Source organism: Dermatophagoides pteronyssinus, unplaced genomic scaffold (genome assembly GCF_027571235.1).
Source record: "Dermatophagoides pteronyssinus isolate colony J.1.1.1.1 unplaced genomic scaffold, Derpt_VIB-CSIC_2022.12 sq0003, whole genome shotgun sequence".
Classification (NCBI taxonomy): Eukaryota; Metazoa; Arthropoda; class Arachnida; order Sarcoptiformes; family Pyroglyphidae; genus Dermatophagoides; species Dermatophagoides pteronyssinus.
The window spans coordinates 3,523,012-3,543,940 of record NW_027461527.1 but is presented as its reverse complement, the minus strand read 5'-3'; the positions used below and the strand labels follow the sequence as shown (position 1 = coordinate 3,543,940).

At 29.5% G+C, this 20,929-nt stretch overlaps 5 protein-coding genes across 5 annotated transcripts in view; 2 read left to right on the top strand and 3 right to left on the bottom strand.

Annotated features, from left to right (window-relative positions):
• The first annotated feature begins 2,327 nt into the window (after positions 1 to 2,327).
• p120ctn (adherens junction protein p120) lies at positions 2,328 to 11,163 on the top strand. The gene is given in 8 exon segments (XM_075825229.1): positions 2,328 to 2,459; positions 5,541 to 6,510; positions 6,572 to 8,219; positions 8,283 to 8,530; positions 8,532 to 8,852; positions 8,918 to 9,316; positions 9,372 to 9,485; positions 10,041 to 11,163. Coding segments are annotated over 7 exon segments (3,867 nt in total). The 5' UTR covers positions 2,328 to 2,459; positions 5,541 to 5,682; the 3' UTR covers positions 10,350 to 11,163.
• A 16-nt stretch (positions 11,164 to 11,179) lies between these two features.
• Positions 11,180 to 12,937, bottom strand: LOC113792918 (uncharacterized). Its single transcript, XM_027342880.2, has 5 exons — positions 12,732 to 12,937; positions 12,430 to 12,666; positions 12,154 to 12,366; positions 11,669 to 12,079; positions 11,180 to 11,596 (listed from the first exon to the last, which is right to left on the bottom strand). Exons 1-5 carry the CDS (start codon positions 12,816 to 12,818, stop codon positions 11,180 to 11,182), a joined length of 1,365 nt encoding a protein of 454 aa, XP_027198681.2. The 5' UTR covers positions 12,819 to 12,937.
• An 80-nt stretch (positions 12,938 to 13,017) lies between these two features.
• On the top strand, positions 13,018 to 13,544 carry LOC142646392 (uncharacterized). Its single transcript, XM_075825211.1, has 2 exons — positions 13,018 to 13,196; positions 13,267 to 13,544. Exons 1-2 carry the CDS (start codon positions 13,115 to 13,117, stop codon positions 13,479 to 13,481), a joined length of 297 nt encoding a protein of 98 aa, XP_075681326.1. The 5' UTR covers positions 13,018 to 13,114; the 3' UTR covers positions 13,482 to 13,544.
• Positions 13,545 to 13,641: 97 nt separating this feature from the next.
• On the bottom strand, positions 13,642 to 16,803 carry LOC113792913 (pleckstrin homology domain-containing family F member 2-like). Its single transcript, XM_027342871.2, has 7 exons — positions 15,404 to 16,803; positions 15,260 to 15,324; positions 14,953 to 15,154; positions 14,777 to 14,896; positions 14,453 to 14,562; positions 13,969 to 14,280; positions 13,642 to 13,892 (listed from the first exon to the last, which is right to left on the bottom strand). The coding sequence occupies exons 1-7, from the start codon at positions 15,483 to 15,485 to the stop codon at positions 13,851 to 13,853; spliced, it is 933 nt and encodes a 310-aa protein (XP_027198672.2). The 5' UTR covers positions 15,486 to 16,803; the 3' UTR covers positions 13,642 to 13,850.
• A 1,404-nt stretch (positions 16,804 to 18,207) lies between these two features.
• Positions 18,208 to 20,929, bottom strand: part of GABA-B-R2 (gamma-aminobutyric acid type B receptor subunit 2) — a 43,433-nt gene continuing 40,711 nt past the window's right edge. Inside the window, exon 22 of the mRNA XM_075825212.1 lies at positions 18,208 to 20,920. Within this exon, the coding sequence (XP_075681327.1) occupies positions 19,989 to 20,920 (932 nt within the window). The 3' untranslated portion in view covers positions 18,208 to 19,988. The remainder of the gene's footprint in view (positions 20,921 to 20,929) is intronic.

Below are 20,929 nucleotides of genomic sequence, written 5' to 3'. Positions count from 1 at the left end.
AAAAACTTTCATCGGGAACTGTCTTTGCTTCAAAAACTTGTGAGAAAATCTTGATCGGATAACAGCCAAAAATATTCGGTCATCAGTGTCTCTTTCTTTCTGTTTTCCCGAATTTGTCCGTATTTTCGGGTCAATTGTCCAGTTTTTCTCTTTCGAAAAGAGATTCTTCTTCTTTTTTGGTTTGGTTTTGTTCATTCACTCTCTCAAATTACCCAAAGTAGTTTATCGGACAACAACAAAAAAAAGTTGGCTTTTTTTTCTCGAGTTTTCTCATCCGTTTGTTGCTGTAGTTGTTTAATTTGTTTTTTTATCTCCTGTCACATTCTCTTGAGGATTACTTGGCTCTTCAAACTGGATGATGATCGAAAAAAAATTCAAATTCAAAACGAAAAGAGAACAAACGACAAAACGAATGGAAACTTTTTTCTTCTTTTCTTCTTTTGACAAAATACATATCCCGTTAGCCGGGTAGAGATAGAGATGCGCCGATTTTCACATCACATTTCATTTGATGAATGTTTGATGAATGAATGATAATAGTGATGACCAATATATTCAAAAACTTTATTTTTATTTTTTTCATGTTCGAAAACTAGTGGCAAAAAAAATAGAACAGAGGGGGTGTTTTTTGAATGAATCAATATTGACCACTACTATTCGAACATTTTTCAAAAAAAAAAAAAAATGGTCAAAAAAAATGGTCATTTCCCATGGCACACACTGGTGGATATATATGAAAAAAACTACTGCTAGCATTCGAATACAAGTGTATTCACAACTATCAACAATACTACTACTACTACTATTTTATTCAGGAAATTCGAAGATTCTTACACTAAATTAATGCTACTACTATCCAATGGAATATACTCACAAACACACACACTTGTATTCGTTGTTTACCCAAGAAATACACTTGTAAAACTAACAAACTCGAATCCAATATTCAATTCTTTTTCATCGTTTTTTTGTTGTTTTTGTTTTGTTTTGGGTATTTTTTGACGCGTCAATTTTATTCTTTCAAAATAAAATTAAAAAACATCATTTCGGACTCCATATATACTTTGTTTTCAATATATGAACATTTAACCAGAAAATTCGGTTGCTACCACCGACACACACAGAATCGTCAATAGATGCCATATAATCATCCGATTCCATTTAAATATTGTTGAATTTAAAGATCCCGAATCATTTTCGACTATAAATAATTATTGCTACTACTACAATTCTGAATCAATGAAAATGATAAAAAGAAAAACCACGATGAATTCTTGTTGATAATCCAATTGTTTATGTTCGTATATTGTGTGTGTTTTGTATATATATTTTGTTTTTCTGTTGTGGAAAAGAATTTCGATTCTTCATTGTTGTTTTGCTAGGATCCAGTATTATTGTTGTAAAATAACAATAATAATAATATTTGTGCCGGGTCAAACCACCACAATCATCAATATTGTCTTCATCATTGGATAAATCAACCAAACGAACAAACATAGAATTCAACAAACTCATACTTTTTCTTGTTGTTGTTATTATTGTATTCGAATCACCACCAACAACAACAACAACATTATAATCATCATCGATAATAACTGAGTGAACTCTATAATAATTTTGTTTTTTGTTTTTGTTTCTGAATCCCCATCATACTTATATACTCGCACACACACACTTATACCCGGTGCCATAAGAATAAAGAATTCAAAATAATAATGTAAAGAATTCTATATGTGAAAAAAACTGCCGCAAACAATGAATGAATGAATGAATGAAGATATATAATAGAATCCAAGAATAATAATAATAATAAAAAATTTGAAACAAAAAACAATTCGGTAATTATTTTGGTGAATGTTTCTTTTTCTTTTTCAATTTTCCTTGGAATCGACAATAACAACAACAAAAACAAAATCATCGACGAGCAACGAAATATTCGTGCATCACATTTACACGAAAAAAAAGATTTTCTCATTTCAATTTCATCATCATCATTGTTGTTGTTATTTTTTGTCGACCAAATTCAATGTTTCGCCCATTTTAATTTGATTTTTGTTTTTCTCTTATTTTTCCAAAAAACTATATTCATCATCATCATCATCCATTCCATTGATTGAATGTCTTTCGACACAGAAAGAATGACATTTTAGAAAGTCTTTGTCGTTGTTGTTGGCCATTTCTTTCTTTGTTTGTGTATTTTCTATTCAATTTTTGTTGCGTGCATTTTTTCAATTTTTTCAATTTTCATCATTCGTTAATGATAGATTTTTTTTGCCATCATCGATCGATCAATCAATTAAATCAACATATTGTGTGTGTGTTGATGATTGAAATTTTTTTTTCTTCTGCTGTTGAAATGATTATTAATGAATCCATTTGGTAAAAATTAATTTTAATGATCCAGATGCATTAGTTCTTCTTCAATCATATCAATTATCATCATCAAACATTTTGTTTTGGTAAGTTTTTTTTTCATCAGAAAAAAAAGGTTAATCATCATGTCAATGTTCGGGGGAAAAAGATGATGTGCATTCAATTTGCATTGAAGGTTTTTTTTACTTTGGCTAATTTTTGGATGACTAATTTTATTGGTTTGTCATTTTTTCTGGTGCAATAATTTTATGTTTGTTTCTTTAGCCATAAATATCATCCTTCAATCATCATCATCATGTCTTGTCATTTATTCATTGATTGAAATCAATTTGATAAATGTCAATGTTGTTTTTGTTTCAAATCTATGACATGGATCTGATGATTAGAAATGATGTTGATGTTTTTGTCTCTGGTTTATCCATTTGAAACTGAAGAAAAAATGTTAATGTTTTTTTTTCTATACATATTTTTCACATGTTTTTGACATTCAATGATCACAGATCATATCGGGTTTTCTTAATGTGGATGTCACACATTGATCAATATTTTCTTATGGAAAAATGACATTTATTTTACTTTCGCATTTGTTGTTTTCTACTGACAGTTTGTGTGAAAAAACTAAAATAGGGAGATAAACAAAATTCAGTCAAAATGTTTTATCCTTTTTCACTTGTATTAGGGAGGTTATTTCTTTTTTTCTAAAATTTTAAAATTTTTTTCTTTTTTAAAAAAGATGACATCTTTTGATTTGTGAATTTTAGTTGAAAAAATTGCTTTTTTTTTGTTGTTGAAGAAAGACAGATTTGGGAAAGATTTTCTTGCTTGCGTTATCCGATAATGTTCAAACCAAACTAAAATAGACGATGAATGTTATCTCTGATGATGATGATGAATTCAAAATTTTGTTTAATTTCCTATGATTATGATGATAGAGCAATGGTGATCATCATCATCGAAATAAACATAGCAGATGATAATCGGATTAGAATTGTGAAAATTTTTCGTTTGGAAAATCGGATAAACAAAAACAAAAATCGAAATAGAAATAGAATCTATATTTGGATGTTTGCAGAATTTTTCTTTCAACAGGAAAAAAATTACCCTTTTTTCAGCTTTTGATTTTTAACCCTCCGCTATTCACGCAGCATTTCTCACGTCGTTATCCATGTGGGGTCATTTTTGACCCCAACTTTGATCGCTTTTAAATTATGTTAGAAAGTTAAAATAATCTAAAATTTTGTGCTCAACTCTTAGAAAATATTATCAATTTTAAAATTTCATCAAAAAATTCTATCTTAAAAGCATATCATTAATGATACAAAGCGGCAAACAAATTTTGATTTTCCTATTAAATTTGGGGTCCGTTCATAACGTAAGTGTTGTAGGTAGGGATCCTACAGCACTTACGTTATGCACATTTAGACTTCATCCCGAAAATCGATGATTTCTCCACTATTCTTAGTCGGAAAACGGTGAAAATTGCCTATCATGTTCAATAAACATAGATCTTCGATCATTCAAGAGAAAATTGATTTATGTTGATAGATTTTCGAATGGCGAAGTTTTAAATGTCGTTGGGGTCAAATTTGACCCCACCTGGATAGCCGAGGGTTAAAAAAAAAACTTGAAAAAAATCTGTAACATTAAAAAATGGTTTTATTTTTCAATTCTTCTTTCTTTATTTGTGATTTGATCGATTTAATCGATCAATCAATTGATTGATTGATTTATTTATTGATTGATTGATGGATTAATGAATGAATTACACATGTGTGATTTTTTTAATTTATTTGCTTTGCTGAACTTTGTTAATGTGAAAATAACTATTCAAGTTTTTGTTTTTTATTGATTAGAATTTTTAATTTTATTTTCCTTTTCATCATCATCATCAATGGTAATTAATAATCAAGATTCTTTTTGGCAAATAGAATTCATTGAAAGCTGTAAATGTTTTTCTTTACTTTTTTGTTTCCTGCTTGTATCATATCATATCATATTTTTTTGTTACAAAGAATCCTGTTGTGTTTGTAATGAATCTTCATTGTTTTTTTGTTTTGTCAGTCATCATTCCTCAATCATAAACACCATTCTTTTTGTCGACCACCAACGGTTGTTTGGATATTTTAACATTTTTTGTTTTGTTTCATTGTTTAATTTATCTATCAAAATCTATCCATGTTTTTTTGTGTTTGTTTGTTTGTAACCAAACAATATGGATCCTACCCAAATGTAAGTGTTTCCGTTTCCTTTTTACTTTTGTAAAAATATACGCCTAACCTTTCTTTATTTTCTTTTTTTGTATTTGTTTGTTTGTTACCGTCATGTTGTCATCATCATCATCAAATTTCGGAAATTGTACACATGTTTTGTCTTCATCGGTATTTCGGTATTTTTTTTCCTATGGGTTTTCCATACTTATCGATTGATTGATTGATTGATTAATTAATTAATCAAAAGTATAATCGATCGTAAAATTGAATCAAAAATAATCGATAAAAAGCATTTGATTAAAGAAAAATTGGAAAAAATTGAAAGGTTTTTTTTCATTTTTGTTTTGTTTTTTGTAATGAATAATTTTCTATATTGCACCATAGCAAATTGATTGAATCTATCGGATGATGACAGGATTTGAATCTTTTTGTTTTTTTCATCATTAGTTTTATCTTTTATGCTTTTAGATGATGTTTTTTCTTGCTTAAATATTTTTTCAAAGGGAAAATAATAATTGACCCATTCGAATGTGATTTTCTCATTGATACAAAACAACAAAAAATGCCCAATAACTCTAATTTACTAGCGGCTAAATAACATTTTTTTGTTTCTCCATTTTTTATCTTAACAACAACAACAACAACAACAAATTACCGTTATGTGTGCAAAGGTTTGTTGTTGTTGTTTTTTGTTGTTTTATGATTGTTGTTGTTGTTTTTTTTGTCTTGAAGCTTAGAAATGCTTTTCGGCAATAGTCAATCGCTTTTTTTGATCGTCACTAATGAATGAAATTTGGCTTTTCTCACATTGGCTTTTTGCTTTTTCTTCAAAAGTTGTTTGAATGTTTGTTTGTAAATTTTTTTTTCTGTTTTGTTTGAAATTAGTTTATTTTTGGAATTTAACCATTCTCTTTTTTTTTTCTCTTTTATCTGATCTTTCTGTGTGTGTGTGTATAGAACATATCGTTATTTAGATGATGATGATAATAATGTTTTGGATATTAAAAATTTAAAACACCATGTGATCTATGAAGATGATCATCCAAAATTGAAATGTTCAACATCACAACAGGAATTTCAAACAACAACAAAACGAATTATGTCAACAACAACAACATCTAAAACGATGGCTACAGATAATAATAATTTAGATGGACAACAGCAACAACAACAACAACAAAATTCATCATCAACAAAAAATGATCAGGAAAATCTATCATCATCAAACAATGATAATAATAGAAATGATGATGGTATTCAAAATGATCAACAACAAAATCCAACAACAACAACATTAGCTTCAACAGCAGCAACATCATCAACAACAAATAATGGTATATTAAATGATGTACCAGAAAATGCTCAACTATTATCAAGAACAACACAACAAGTCAAAACACAGCAAGTCAAAACAATAACCAAAGTTTATACAACACGTGAAATACGTCATATTGGACCGGATGGTCAACCAATTGAATCTAATAATAATAGTAATAGTCAGGTTATAGCAGCTACAACATCTGTTTCACCTGGTATTAATATTGATAATGATAATGAAAATAATAATGATTCATCAACAAATGAATATAGTAATTTTCCTGGACCAAAAATGATTAATAATGGTCAAGATCATCATCATCATGTTGTAAATAATCAATCACAACAACAACAACAACAATCGAATAATAATAATAATAATTTTGATTATAATAATCAAAATATATACGATCCTCATTATAGCAATACGAATTTTCAAAAATTACTTCAACAACAACAACAACAGCAACAACAACAACATCATCATCATCAAATGGCATCAAGTCCTAGTCCAGGTTCTGTTTCAACTGGAACAACTGGTTCTACAGCAGCCGCACCATTTGTTGTCAATACAAGAGCAATATATGATCCATATGCACGCAATAATCAGGTATGTTTTGTAATTAAATTTGAATAATGAGTTGTATTGATTTTTCATTCATTCAATTTAGATCGGTTATCAGGATTATTCAAATTTTAGTAATTATCAAGATCTAACGTCACATCATGAAAACCAAAATGGTCCGATGAATGTTGATCATACATCCGCATCTCCTCAGCCTCCTATTCGAAGACATATAGCCGAAATGGCTGCTGGTCCACCACCGGGTGCAGTCTATGGTTATGTTCCAGCAGGTGCAAATCATAATTCTACTATACAGATACCGATAAATGCTGCTGCTGGAGGACCGCCACAAGGTGTAATGCATTCACCATCGGCAGCTATCTACGGAAATTTCGGTGCTGAAGATGCTCCTCAAGGTTATCTAGATCGAAGACAAACCTATGATGATACTACCGGTCCACCTCCTGGTTCTGTTACATATGGTCAAATGATGGATCCTACTCGTGGACAAATGCCACCTATGACAGCAGCCATGTATGAAGATGCTGAATCTGCTTATCAGCATCTACACGCATTACAACAAGCTGGTATCGCTATGGATCCACAACAAGCAGCTGTATTTTTTCAAAATGGTGCTACTGTTTTATCATCTGGAGCTCCTGGCGGTCCAGGTGGACCTCCTAGAATCGGTCCAATGCCAGGTGGTGGTGGTGTTGCGCCTGGTTCCTCTGCTGTCACAGCTATAGGTCCTGATGGTGTACGATGGCGTGATCCTGATCTACATGAAGTGATCGAATTTCTAACCCATCCGAATAGTATTGTTCGAGCCAATGCTGCTGCCTATTTACAACATCTTTGTTTCATGGATGACAGTATGAAAGCAAAGACAAGAGCATTAGGTGGTATACCGGCTTTGATAAATTTACTTGCTCAAGATGTACCCGAAATTCAACGAAATGCATGCGGAGCGCTAAGAAATCTTAGCTATGGTCGCCAAAATGATGAAAACAAAAGAGCATTTCGTGCAGCAGGAGGCATACCAAATCTAGTAAGATTGTTACGAAAAACTCCTGATAATGAAATTCGTGAATTAGTAACCAGTGTATTATGGAATCTTAGTTCATGTGAAGATTTAAAAAGACAAATTATTGATGATGCATTACAAGTATTAGTGTCTACAGTAATTATACCGCATTCAGGTTGGGATCGTAATAATCCACAACAACAACCATCACAAGTTCAACAACATCAACAACCAATCTATTGGTCAACAGTGTTTCGAAATGCTTCCGGTGTTGTACGGAATGTTTCATCGGCCGGTGAATATGCTCGCCGTCGTCTTCGTGAATGTGAAGGTCTTGTCGATTCGTTATTATTTTTAGTACGTGCAGCTATTGGTAAAAATGATATGGATAATAAATCAGTGGAAAATTGTGTTTGTATATTACGAAATTTAAGCTATCGTTGTCAAGAGGTTGTTGATCCTGATTATGATAAACATCCACCAAACGCTAATAATATTTCAAATACATCATATTCATCACCATCATCGCAACAAACATCAACAGCTTCACCATCATCATCAACATTATCACCATCTTCATCATCATCATCGAAAAATTCTACTTCTTCATTAATGGGTGGAATCAGTTCAAAAGTTGGTGAAAATATTAGCTGTTTTGGTGGATCAAAAAAGAACAAATCAAAAAATAGTTCACATACTATGTCACCATCAGTTTCAGCATCAGGTTTAGGTAAGTCTTTTTATTTTGTTAAAAATTTTTTTTATTGATTTTTTAAAAAATTATTTTGAATAGAATCAAAAACAGCTAATCTTACGTTGAATTCGAATGGTCCAAGAAGCGGAATGGAATTATTATGGCAAACTGATGTAGTACAACCATATTTGGCTTTATTATCCGAATGTTCAAATCCAGAAACTTTAGAAGCAGCTGCAGGTGCTATTCAAAATTTAGCTGCATGTTATTGGCAGCCATCAATCGATATTCGTGGTGCTGTTCGTAAAGAAAAAGGTCTTCCTATTCTTGTTGAATTACTTCAGAATGGAAGTTGATCGTGTTGTTTGTGCTGTGGCCACTGCACTTCGTAATCTAGCTATGGATACACGAAACAAAGAATTGATTGGCAAATATGCCCTCAAAGATTTAGTTTCAAAATTACCGGCTCCATCAGCCACAGGTATTCCATTGGAAACTGGAACCAGTGATGATACTGTAGCTGCTGTTTTGGCCACACTTAATGAAGTGATTTCTCGTAATCCTGATTTTGCCAAATCAATGCTTGAAGCTGGCGGTATGCAACGGTTAACATTAATCACTAAACATCGGAATCGTTTTTCCAGTCGTGTAGTTAAATTTACTTGTCAGGTATGGATCGAATCATTATTGTTTATTGATTTAAAATCAACCTTAATTGGTTTTTTTTATTACAGCTACTGTACAATATGTGGCAACATACCGAATTAAGAGATGTTTATCGAAAAGCTGGTTGGAAAGAATCTCATTTTATTATATCACAACATACAACAGCTGCTAATCAATCTTCACGTACATCAACAAGATCTGTGAATGGGCCAAGTGGTAATCAACAACAAATGATGATGACACCATCACAATCTGCTATGATGATACCATCAACACCTACAACGAATGGAGCCTTACCTGGTTCAGGATTCTATCATTCAATCAGTGCCAACAATACATTGAGTCGTCCAATGTCAACTGTTGGCGGTACTAAATATGAAGATCATGGCCATTATCGTGGTGTTGATGGTACTGGTACATTATCACGATCTGGACAACATCAACAGCAACAAATGATGTCACAAAGGGTTAGTTTTTATTGAATATTTTTACAATGATATTTATTGGTTTTCATTATTATAGATGCATGAAGAAATGCTCATGTCCGATATGATTGATGGTCGTGCTGTTGCGAACGGAACTCAAACATTAGTACGTGCACCAATTGGTGGTGTTCCAATATTTCCACCCGGAACGGTATGTATTCAATTTGATTAATTTTCATTTCTTTTCAAGCATGTTTAAACATTTTTAATATATTCTGATATGCTTCAATCCGTTTTTATTTCTAACCTGACTCTATCTTTTTTTTCCTATTCTGCCATTTTTGTCAAATTCTATTTCGTGCTTTTTTTTCTTCCTCTTTCCTTTTTCTGTGTTTGCTCGTTTTTTATTTTCCTCCATTGAACAAAAAAGTTACAAGCAACAATGATGGTAGCAACAAGTGGTGCTTCACTTCCAGTATCATCCACATCTGGTATGGTCACTGTCACATCTTCTTCAATGGTTAATCGTGAATCACAAGCGATCACATCGACTGCCCAAAATGATAAATAATCATTAGTCATTCGCTTTTTTTTGCTTGCTATTTGTTTCCTTTTTTCTGTCTCTCTCTTCATTATCAATCCATCTACATATTCTCCTAAAAATATCTGTACAACATCTGCTCATTTATTCTGGAATTTTTATTTTTTCATCGAAAAATTTTTTTCTTTTGTCTAACTTTCATATATTTCAAATATATTATAATAGCTACCCGGCGAACCAGTATACGCTCAAGTGAATCGTGAACGTAAACGTCAACAATTACAACAACAACAACAGCAACAATTAAATCATTTACATCAAAATTCACCAACACAATCAATTCCACCTTCACAGCCACCTCCTCCACCACCACCACCTAATCATCCTATGAATGGTGGTGCTGATTCAAATATAAATCATTCACCAAATAGTAATGGTAGCCAATATCATAATGTTAATAATGTATTATTAGATCCAACAACCAATGAACCAATTTATCCTCCTTCAATGCCAGCTGGTGATTCATGGGTCTAATAATTTTATTCATTTTTGGAAATTGAATGGGGACCATTTTTATAATTCAAAATAATAATAAGAAAAGAAATGATTTGTCCATAAACAAAAAAAATCATTTTCTTGTACATATATCAAAAAACCAAAGAATTTGGATGAAAGAAACAAATTTGTTAGTGAGAAAAAAATATTTGATGATGATCATTTCTTCACCAGCAACACCAAAAATCCACTATTATTTCACTTCTTCACAATATACTCAATCAATATGATTTTATATTAGTGCCAATGAATCGATATTATTATTATTTGTTCCATTCACACACACACACACACACACAACTACACTCAAAATCATCAATCATCAATAACAGCAAAACAAAAACGCTTAAGACACCGACATATTATATCATTGAATGTTTTTTTTTCTTCTAAATTTTCAAATCAAAAAAAAAAATTAGGATTTGATTTGAATTTTCGATCATCTAAACCAGCATATATTGAATTTGATTTTTTTTCTTCTTCTTTTGATTTTTGAAAAATTCATCATCATCACAGAACAATCCTGTCCATCAAACAAAACCATAACATTTTATTTTGAATTGACCAACATTGAAATGCACAACCGCGATTTTTGTTTATCATCATTTCAGCATCATTTCTTTTCAATTTGTTTTTTATTTTCATTTTGGATTTTATTGTAACAAAAATAATCGTGAATTTGTATACTTTTTCTTCTTCTTCTTCGCATGCCATTTTTATTCAATGACAATGTTTTTCTCTTTTTTTTCATACTATTTTTTTTGCCAATAAAAATTTGAAAGTATTATTGAAATTATCAAATTGAATTATCAACGGTTTTTGTTTAAATATATCACAATGTAAATAGGAGAAATGAGAAAATGAAATTCAATTTTTTCCAAATTATCATCATCATTGTAAATGATTGCCTTTTCAATAAAATCAGCTAAATCATTAATTTTAGCATATGGTCTTCGTTCGGTACAATGCATAATTTTTGTTTGAATAAAATTAAATAAATATATTTGATATGGTGGTGGTTGAAGATTGAATACGATATAACATTTGATCAATAAAAAGAAAGCATCCAAAAGGCTCATCATTATTGGTAATGGTGTACGATTATGTGAATCGAATACTAAAAACATTTCACCTTCGGTATAGGCAATCGAATTGATAATTATCAAATGTGGTCGAATGAATGATGAAATTGAATTATTGACATATTTTCGTTGATATTCGTCCATCTATAGAAATTTAGAATTGGTCAAAAAAATATTCCAAACATCTGACATCGAATTTTGAGAAATAAAACTTACAGTCATAAATTCGAATAAATCAACTAAAGGTGGTACATTTTTATTTGCTTTTTTGGCTGGTAATCCACGTGGTAATCGAAGAATAATGGCTATTAACATTTTGAAAAAATCATTATAAACATTTAGATTCAATGATTGATTCATTCGAGAAAAGATTGTCAATAATTTTTCACGACATTTATTGAAACGATTTTTCGAATCAATATCAGAATAATCTGGATACATCCATGAAAATTCATTCAATACCATTTCACCATTATATTGGATAAGATGTGGAAATTCGGTGATAAAATCCATAATGGTTTTACCTTGTGAACGCATCATTTTACGTAGACAAAATGTTGCACGCATATTATTGATAATTAAATATTTGATTTCGGGTTTAGCTTTCACAGTTTTTAAATGTTCTTTCTGATTATTTTTTTAAAAAAACAAAATTGTTTTTGTAAATCAAAACAAAAAATGGCGAAAAATAACAAACATACCAAACTTTGTGCCGTAATCATTTCATTTGAATCTGGATATGTACATATAGTTGTTTTTCGTTTTCGTTTCAATTGATCCGGATCTTCTAATTGTGTCACAGGTTGTTTTAGACGTTGACGTTGTTGATAACGAATATTATCGATACATCGAACCAATCTTCCGGTATCGTTTTTATATCCTTCTTGAATGTTGGCTCGTTGATACCAATCTGACTAATATTTTGAAGAGAAAATAAAAATTAACGATAGAAAATTTGTTGTTAAAAGTAAACATACGATTGGTCCTAGTTTAGGAAATTCGGTTACAATTTTTTCCGAATAATGTTTCAATACGGCACGTGATGGTTTATCACCATTATAAAGTAAAATATAACAGGAAATGATTCGTGAAAATCGATGTTTAATAATATCCGGAATATATTGATCTTCAGGCAATTCGGATGTGAATAATTCTAACATTGATTGTACATCATAATTTTGTGATAAAGTTCGATCCATTAATATGCTGGTAATCTTTGAAAGGAAGTTATGAGATTCTCAGTAAAACTCAAAAAACAAAATAAATAAAAAACTTTTACCGATCTAGAATTTGGATCAATCACTATTTGTTGTGTGACAGGTTGAAGAATAACATAAGTTTCACCAGGTTCAACTTGTTGCTCCATAACTGATTAATTTAATGATAAAATCTATTGGAATTTTCAAAAAACGATTGTCAATTTTTTTTAAAAAAACAAAATTTTCAAAAAAAAACAAATCCAAAGGAATAAAACTAAAACAATTAAGAATGATGGACGAAATAATCGATTATTTGGAAAATATCAGCCATACATCGCCATCTATGAATCATTATAATAATGTTTTGTTTGTTTGTTTGTTTTTGTTGGTGAAGGGCAGATAATTTTCAATTTTCATCATTTTCATCATTTTCTTGGCCAAACCGATTATTGATTAAAACAAAATGATCATCAGACGTAATCTGACAAGTTTTACACGTGTTGTATATAATACGGCTGCTAAATCTGGTGGTCAATCTGGATCAGGTTTGTTTACAATGTATTTTCATTTCATTCAAAAACTTTATTCAATTCGAAAATGTTTTTTTTTCTCCAGCTTCATCTTCAAATAAGAAGAAAGCCACGACTAAAATTACACCACCACCGCCACCACAACAACAGTCATCCAAAGCTGAACCCGAAGAACAATTTCGTAATGATCAATATAATTGTCCAGAATATTATCAACATGATCGATTTTCATTTTTCGAATTAATCGATCGTATGGCTGATAAACGTTTACCACAAAAATCAAATAAAGAAATGTATTGATTGAGTGATAGAAACAACAAAAAACATTTGATTTCTTTTTAATTCAAATTGTTAAAATCATTTTATTTAAAAAAAATATATTCATGATGCAAAAATTAGTGGAATAATTAAAAAAGAATTATAAAATTTTTATAAAATTTGGATTTTTTTTAATAATATAATATAATAAATCGCTGTTAAATACACAACAGTCAATTTCAATTATGACTGATTGGCCTGAATTCCATGAATGTATGAAAAGTAAAGAATGTTGAATGAAATAATTCAGAAAATGATGATTATGATTATGAAGGTTATGTTGTTGTTGATCGGAGCGGAAAAATATAATGTTTTGGCTTTGAATCGTTAATGATATTTTTCTTCTTCATTTTAATATTTAGGTGCCGTTGTTGAATGGCTATAAAATGTTGGCTAACGATGGACGACAAAGGAAAAAATCATTAAAATGATGAGAATATTTTGATTTTTAAAAACAAAAAAAATTTACCTTAAAATCCATTATATTTAGATTACTATCCGAATCGGATGAATCATTACTATTTTGATGTTGAATATTATTACCATTATCATTATCATTATCATGATTAGATGATTGATCATTTGTTGACGTTAAATCATTATCATTGATATTGTTTTGTTGACCAAAACCAAAATCATTATTTGCCATACGATCACGAATTTGTAATTCATCAAAACATTTATCACAAACACGTACTGGTTTTGAGCTAATATTTGTTAATAGATAATTATTTTTCGAACATGTACCACAAACAATTAGACCACATTTTCGACAATGATGCTACAATAAAAAAACAAAAACAAAATGATAAAAAAGCACCGGAAAAGAATTATCAGTCATCAATTCAATTATCAAATAGTCAACAACATTATCATATTACACATTGTTTGTTTTTCTTATAAATGTCATTTGAAATTTGGAAAAAAAATATAAATGAATGAATCACACTTACACGACGATTAATAACGGTGAATTGTGTTTTTTTACAATGCATACATTGATTTGAAAGATTATCCGGTAACCATGGAGCTGCATGTTCAATATTTGAATTGGAATTTCCTTCTGTAATATAAAAAATGATAAAAATAATAATTCAAGAATGTGTGCAACACAAAACAAAACAAAACAAGGAAAGAAAATGAACAAAAGTTGCATCCAAACGGAAATGTAAAAATATTTTCTTTTTCAACTTATGAGATTTCACAATTTGAAAATAGCCGTTGCCTAGATATGATGAATCAAAAATATTTGACAATTTGAATATGAATATATTTACTTTTATCAAGTTCATGTTTAATACACATGTTAATATGATTAATCCATTCTCTTTTTTCAATTTCACTTGCTGCATATAACATAAATGATTTGGTTGGTGAACGAATTAACCATGCATGATCTATATGAAAAAAATTATTAAAATTATTAAGAATCATTGAAATTCATTCATTTTACCTTCTTTTTCTGGATAATCTTCAATTTTTACATTCGATAATGGTATAATATGTTGACGTGCATATTTTTTCTTTTTAATTATTATAGAACCATAAACAAGAATATCATTAAATAAAAATATTTGTCTTGGTTTTAATTTTTTTCTACATAATTTATTTAAAACACCTTCACCAACTAATACACGATCTGGATTCTGTAATGGCTGTTTTGTTTGTTTATGAGTGCGTATGGGTGTCATAAAGGAATCGGAAAACAGAATTACAATCACAAGAATTAGGGATAATTTCAATAAAAGAAAGAAACTTACCACACCATTAACACCGAAACAATTTTCAACATTAGCAATGCGTTTAGCATTCTCTTCCGTACCGACTATTAGTTAATTTTGAAAAGAAAAAAAAACAATCAACAAGTTGTCATTCGAGGGGGTTAACAAAACCGAAATACATACCAAGCTTATCGACCATATTTCTAAGATTATTTTCAATTTGTTGTTGAAATTGTTGTTGAATAATTGAATCTTCGGTATCCATCAATAACAAATTCAATCAATCAATCAATCAATCAATCAATTTGGAATTTCGAATCAACAAAATAGCCAAACAAAAAACATATGAATGAACGAACGAACAAAAATATTTCTGATGAATGAAGTGTACGGAGAGAGAAAAAATGTTTTTCTGTATTTCGATGACGACGTTAATTTCAAAAAAAAAAATTGTTTGGTTGTTGTTTTTCAACTCTTTGATGATGATGATGATTGTGAAATGACTCAAATTCAACAACAACCAACAACAAACGACAAGAACGAACAGAAAATACAAAAAAATTCACTTGAAAGGAATGATTTTTCGTTGCTTCAAATGAGAAAAAAAAACTGATGAATTTTTCATGAATGAATGTGGAAAAACAAAACAGAAAAACAAAAAACTTTCATATGATATTCATCACACACAATTTGAACAAAACAAAAACAAATATCCAAAAAAATGAACGTACAATGTGTGTAGTGTATGTACTGGTGAATGATGGGGTGATGATCAGTATTGAGTGGAGAATATGGATAGAGACAAAATAATGGAAGATAATTATTTTAATGATAATGATCGTTTGATCACCAATAAATCAAATCAAATCAATCGATTGTGTGTGTGAAAGGAGAAATATCTATCGATCGATCGATCGATTGGGTGAACACAAAGCAAATTGATGTGATTAAATTTCTAATCAAAAGTTATCAATTAATTATTTTGATGATGGATAATGGATGAGATTTATATCGAATTTCAATTTCAAAAAGATGATCAATAACAAGCATTGAATATTGTTGTTTTGCACTGATGCTATACTGCTACTGGGTTAAAAATATTTGATAATAATGACGAATATCTGGTTGCTCATTTGATGATGATGATGATGATGACAGTAAACAGTAAAATAATCGCGATTGAAATAATCAACAACCCAAATAAAGAGTGAGAGAGTAACCAATGGAGAAATATGAATGCAATGAAAAAATAGTAGGTTTTGAAGAGAAGAGAGAGAAAATGGCAACAGTTTGTTTTGTTTTGGGTATATGTAACCAATCAAAACAACGATGGAAAACAGTTAAGTGAGAGATTGAAACTTTAATGAAAAAAAATAAGCAACGAGAATCACACAAATCACATGCAATGTTTTTTATTTGATTGAAAAAAAAGGGTTAACATTTTTGTTGTTGTTGTTGTTTTGTCAAAAGCCAATATATACCGTTATAATTGAAATCATTCATTCATTCAAAGCTGTGGATGGATGAATCATTTGATTCGATTTAATTTTGACGTGATTTTTTTTGCTTTTTTTTCGCTAATTACTTTGTAATTAAAAAAAGAGATTTTTTTTGTTGTTGTTCTATTTATTTACAAAAAACAATAATTTATGAAAATAAGGAAGTAATTTTTACAAATCAAATAATCATTATTATGATGATTATGATGATAATTACAAAAAATATTTTACAATCAAAAAAAAAAAAAATGTCGACAATAAAAAAACAAAACAAAAAAACAAAAAACAAAAAAACATTCCAACAGGATTATTACTCACCGCTCATAGATGGCGTTGGTGTTTCAATTTTCGGATTCGAATTTTTATTTTTTGACAAAAAAAATTGTCAATTCAGAAATGTTTCTTTTTTCTCTGGTTTGTTTTCGATTCAGAATAAAATTATAATTTGTAATTCATGTCAATCATTTGCGTTTGTTTTGTTGTATAATAATTATCATTTGAATTCTGATGAACAAAACATTTCTTATAACGATTCACAAATCAAAGAATTTCATTTTTTTTCCCTCGAAAATCAAAAAGCAATATTGTTTTCACTCACTCTCTGTTTACTTGTTCGGTTATTATCATTAAAATTGTCAAAACAAAAGCAACAGCAATGATGATGAATAACGACAATGACAACAACAACAACAACAACTGGAAAACATATAAAAAAACAAAGAGTATCCCATTTTCTGTGAAACAATAGAAACTATCAAGTAATAAATTTGATTATCATACAAAAAATTGGAACCAAAATTGGAGCCAACAAAAAAAAAGAATCCCGGGAATCAATATGGCATATAATAGTAATTTGACAAGAATGGCATCTTTTTGTATATATAAAAATATTGTCTTGTCTAGTTTGTTTTGTTTTGTTTGTTTGTTATTAGATCTTATCAATCGTAAAAAAACCATGAAACCAGAACAGCAACAACAACAAAAAAAGTTTTGCTGCCAGTCAAAACAACAACAAAACAGAACTAAACTTGTCACATTGAAATTCAACAAAAAAACAAAAAACAGAGCAGAATAAATGTAGCCATTAACCAGAGAAAGCGAGAGAATGAAAAACTGGAAAATTGTTGGTTGACACCATCAATCAGTCGTCGATTCTACATACCGGAATAATCAAATACCGAACCAAAATCTTTTTTGAATCATCGATACAAACGAATAGTTTTTCTTCTCATCTCATTCACACAAATCGATCAGCTATTTTTTTTGTTTTCCACCCGCAAAACATTTATATAAATAAATAAATAATAAGAATCGTGAATCGCGCAAAAAAAACTTTTTTGTTTTGTTTTGTTTTTCCCTGAGTTTCGATTTCGATTTCTGTCACCGTTTGACAACCAACAATCAATCAGTCACCCAAAATGACAATGTTTTTTTTCGTTTTTTTCCTGACAATTTAATGATGAAACAATTTTGCAATTTACAAGAAAATTAATTGTAACTTGTGATAATTTCAATTTTATTCTCTTATTCTATATATAATATTTAATAATAAAAAAAATCAACCAAATTACAAATTACAAATTTCTACATTTTCTGTCAAAAAAAAATTACAAAATTTACAAAAGAAAGAAGTAGTTCAAAGTGTGTAAATACTTTACAATATTATGTCGCTTTAATGGATGGGTATCACACTTTTCATCATTGCTGTGTTAATATAATGTGTTTGTGTGTGTGTGTGTGTGTGTGTGTCAACGGGTTAAATAAATCCAAGGTTTTTTTCCAGAAAAAAATTATTATTATTAGAAGAAGAACAACGTTATCATTAAAGAATGGAATTGGTTGGTTGGCTGGTGGCATCAATTTATTTCTGGTGGTTAGAATTTCAAACAAAACAAAAAAACATAACACAAACATCCAACTTGGATTCCATTAAAATCTTTAACCAAAAAACTTATACTTTTTACATTATATAATTATTGTTGTTAAAGATGAACAACAACAACAACAACCAAAACAACAACAACAACAATTTTTACAAACCCAAAACAAAAAAAAAAAACAAAAGTTTAGTCATGTAAATCCAAATGAAGAATAATGATCATCCATAATCATGATTATTGTCATCATCATCATCATTGGACGACGACGATGTTATTGTGTTAAAATGAAATGAAATTTCAGATGAATTTTAATGTTTGTTTGCTTGCTGTTTGTTGTGTGTATGGAACCAGCCGAAAATCCCAAAAAATAATAACCAAAATGTGGATAAATAAATAAATAAATAGGGAAGACAAAAAACAAAGAAACGCAGAGAGAAAAAAAAATTGAATATACAAAAATTTAACCATTTGGTGGTGGTGGTGTGACCATGGTTGAATGGGCCTGACGGAACCAAAAAATAATCAGAAATTCATGTTCAACAAAAAAAACGAAAACGAAAAATCATAATGATAATAATGGGATTGTAACGAAAATGAGAAAATGGTTGAAATGTGAAATCAACATATATCGATTTTTGTTTTTTTCACCATTTCTCTGATTCTTCTTTTCTGGTTTTCGTTTGAAAATGGCCATCATATATAATCAAGATAAGTATATAGAATGATGATGATGATGATGATGATGATCAAACAGCAGCCAAAATGGACGTCACAATCGAAATTTTATTTTTATATTTTCATTTTTTATATTTTCAAATGAACATTTCTTCGATCGGTTATTGTCGGTTGTTGTTGTCGTCGTCGTTGTTGGCTGGTTGTTTAAAGTTTTTATTCCAAGTTTTTTTTTCATTTCTTTTTTCTGTTGTTTGCTTGATTCATTTCATATGGATCGATAACAATAATTTACTTTCGATCGAAAACGATGATGATGATGATGACGAAAATCGACCGATTGTGGTTGAAATTTTTGAAATTTAACAAAAAAAAATTGTGGAAAATTTTTCTTCGATTTGATGTTGTTGTTGTTGTCGTTGCTTGAATGATTATGATCAAACTATGAATATACAGAATTTTTTTTTCTTGGAATCAGATTGATACAATAAAAAAAAACAACAACAATGAGAGAAAAAAGACAATAACAATGGGAAACAAAAAATATTGAAAAAAAAACATCAAATGTAACAACATCATTATTATAGATGAGTGTGTGTGTTTGTGTATTGAGCATCCGGAATAATTAATACAGAATTTGTACAGAATTTCCTTTTGTTGATTGATAAATATATTGCCTATAATAAAGAATTTCATGATAATAATAATTTTTTTTTCTCAAAGATATTCGACAATATCACAACGAACATGTGGACATGATTGTCCACTACGTAAATGATTATGATTTATTTGATTTGAATGTTGTTGATGATTATGATGATTATGATGATGAGTATGAGGAAGTGTTGTAGTGGCCATTGTTGATGAATATTGATTATGAAAATGTTGTTGTTGTTGTTGATCGATCAACATTGAACGATAATGTAATGGTGGTTGATGTTGTTGTTGTTGTTGATTTGTATAAAAATGATGATGATTGGATGTCTGTATTATTGTCGTTGTTGTTGTTGTTGTGGATGATACTGATGATACTCTAGATACGATTGGATGTGTAAGATAAGGATAAAGGCGTAACGACGATAATGTTGATAATGATGTCGTTGATGATGATAAAAATAATGGTTGTTGTTGTTGATGTTGCTGTTGATGATGATGATGATAATTATTCGAAGATGAAATTGAAATCGATGTCGGTATTCGTATCGAATCAATAATATTCAATGTATCATCAAAACTGGAATATGATCGAACTGGTGATTTAGATTTGAATGTTTGTCTTATGGCACTATCGATTGCCATTGATGATGAAATTGTTACAATTGTCGATGATGATGATGATGTTTTATAATCCTCATGTGTATTGATCATAATGTTACCAGTTGTCGTTGTTGTTGTTGGAAGAAATCCACCAAAACTTTGTGTTCGTCTTTGTTGAAATGTTCGTTTTAAATTATCATTATTATTATTGCCCAAATCAATATTATTATTATTATTGTCAAACATATTTTTTTTCTCATCAATATTATGGCAGTGTTGTTGATTATTTTCAATCATCATTTCAGGTTTATTATTTTCATTTTCATTTTCATCATTATCATTATTAATAGTTGTATTTGATGATAATTCCGTTAACGTTGCCAATTTTAGCTCTGTATTTT

Coding starts and splice junctions, on each gene's coding strand:
- LOC113792918 (XM_027342880.2), bottom strand. CDS start 12,818: ATGGAGCAACAAGTTGAACCTGGTGAAACTTATGTTATTCTTCAACCT. Junction 12,667..12,731: donor TTGATCCAAATTCTAGATCG/GTAAAAGTTTTT, acceptor TTCCTTTCAAAG/ATTACCAGCATATTAATGGA. Junction 11,597..11,668: donor ATTTATTCGAATTTATGACT/GTAAGTTTTATT, acceptor AAATTTCTATAG/ATGGACGAATATCAACGAAA.
- LOC142646392 (XM_075825211.1), top strand. CDS start 13,115: ATGATCATCAGACGTAATCTGACAAGTTTTACACGTGTTGTATATAAT. Junction 13,197..13,266: donor TGGTGGTCAATCTGGATCAG/GTTTGTTTACAA, acceptor TTTTTTCTCCAG/CTTCATCTTCAAATAAGAAG.
- LOC113792913 (XM_027342871.2), bottom strand. CDS start 15,485: ATGGATACCGAAGATTCAATTATTCAACAACAATTTCAACAACAAATT. Junction 14,281..14,452: donor TCACCGTTATTAATCGTCGT/GTAAGTGTGATT, acceptor TTTTTATTGTAG/CATCATTGTCGAAAATGTGG. Junction 13,893..13,968: donor TAAATATAATGGATTTTAAG/GTAAATTTTTTT, acceptor GTCCATCGTTAG/CCAACATTTTATAGCCATTC.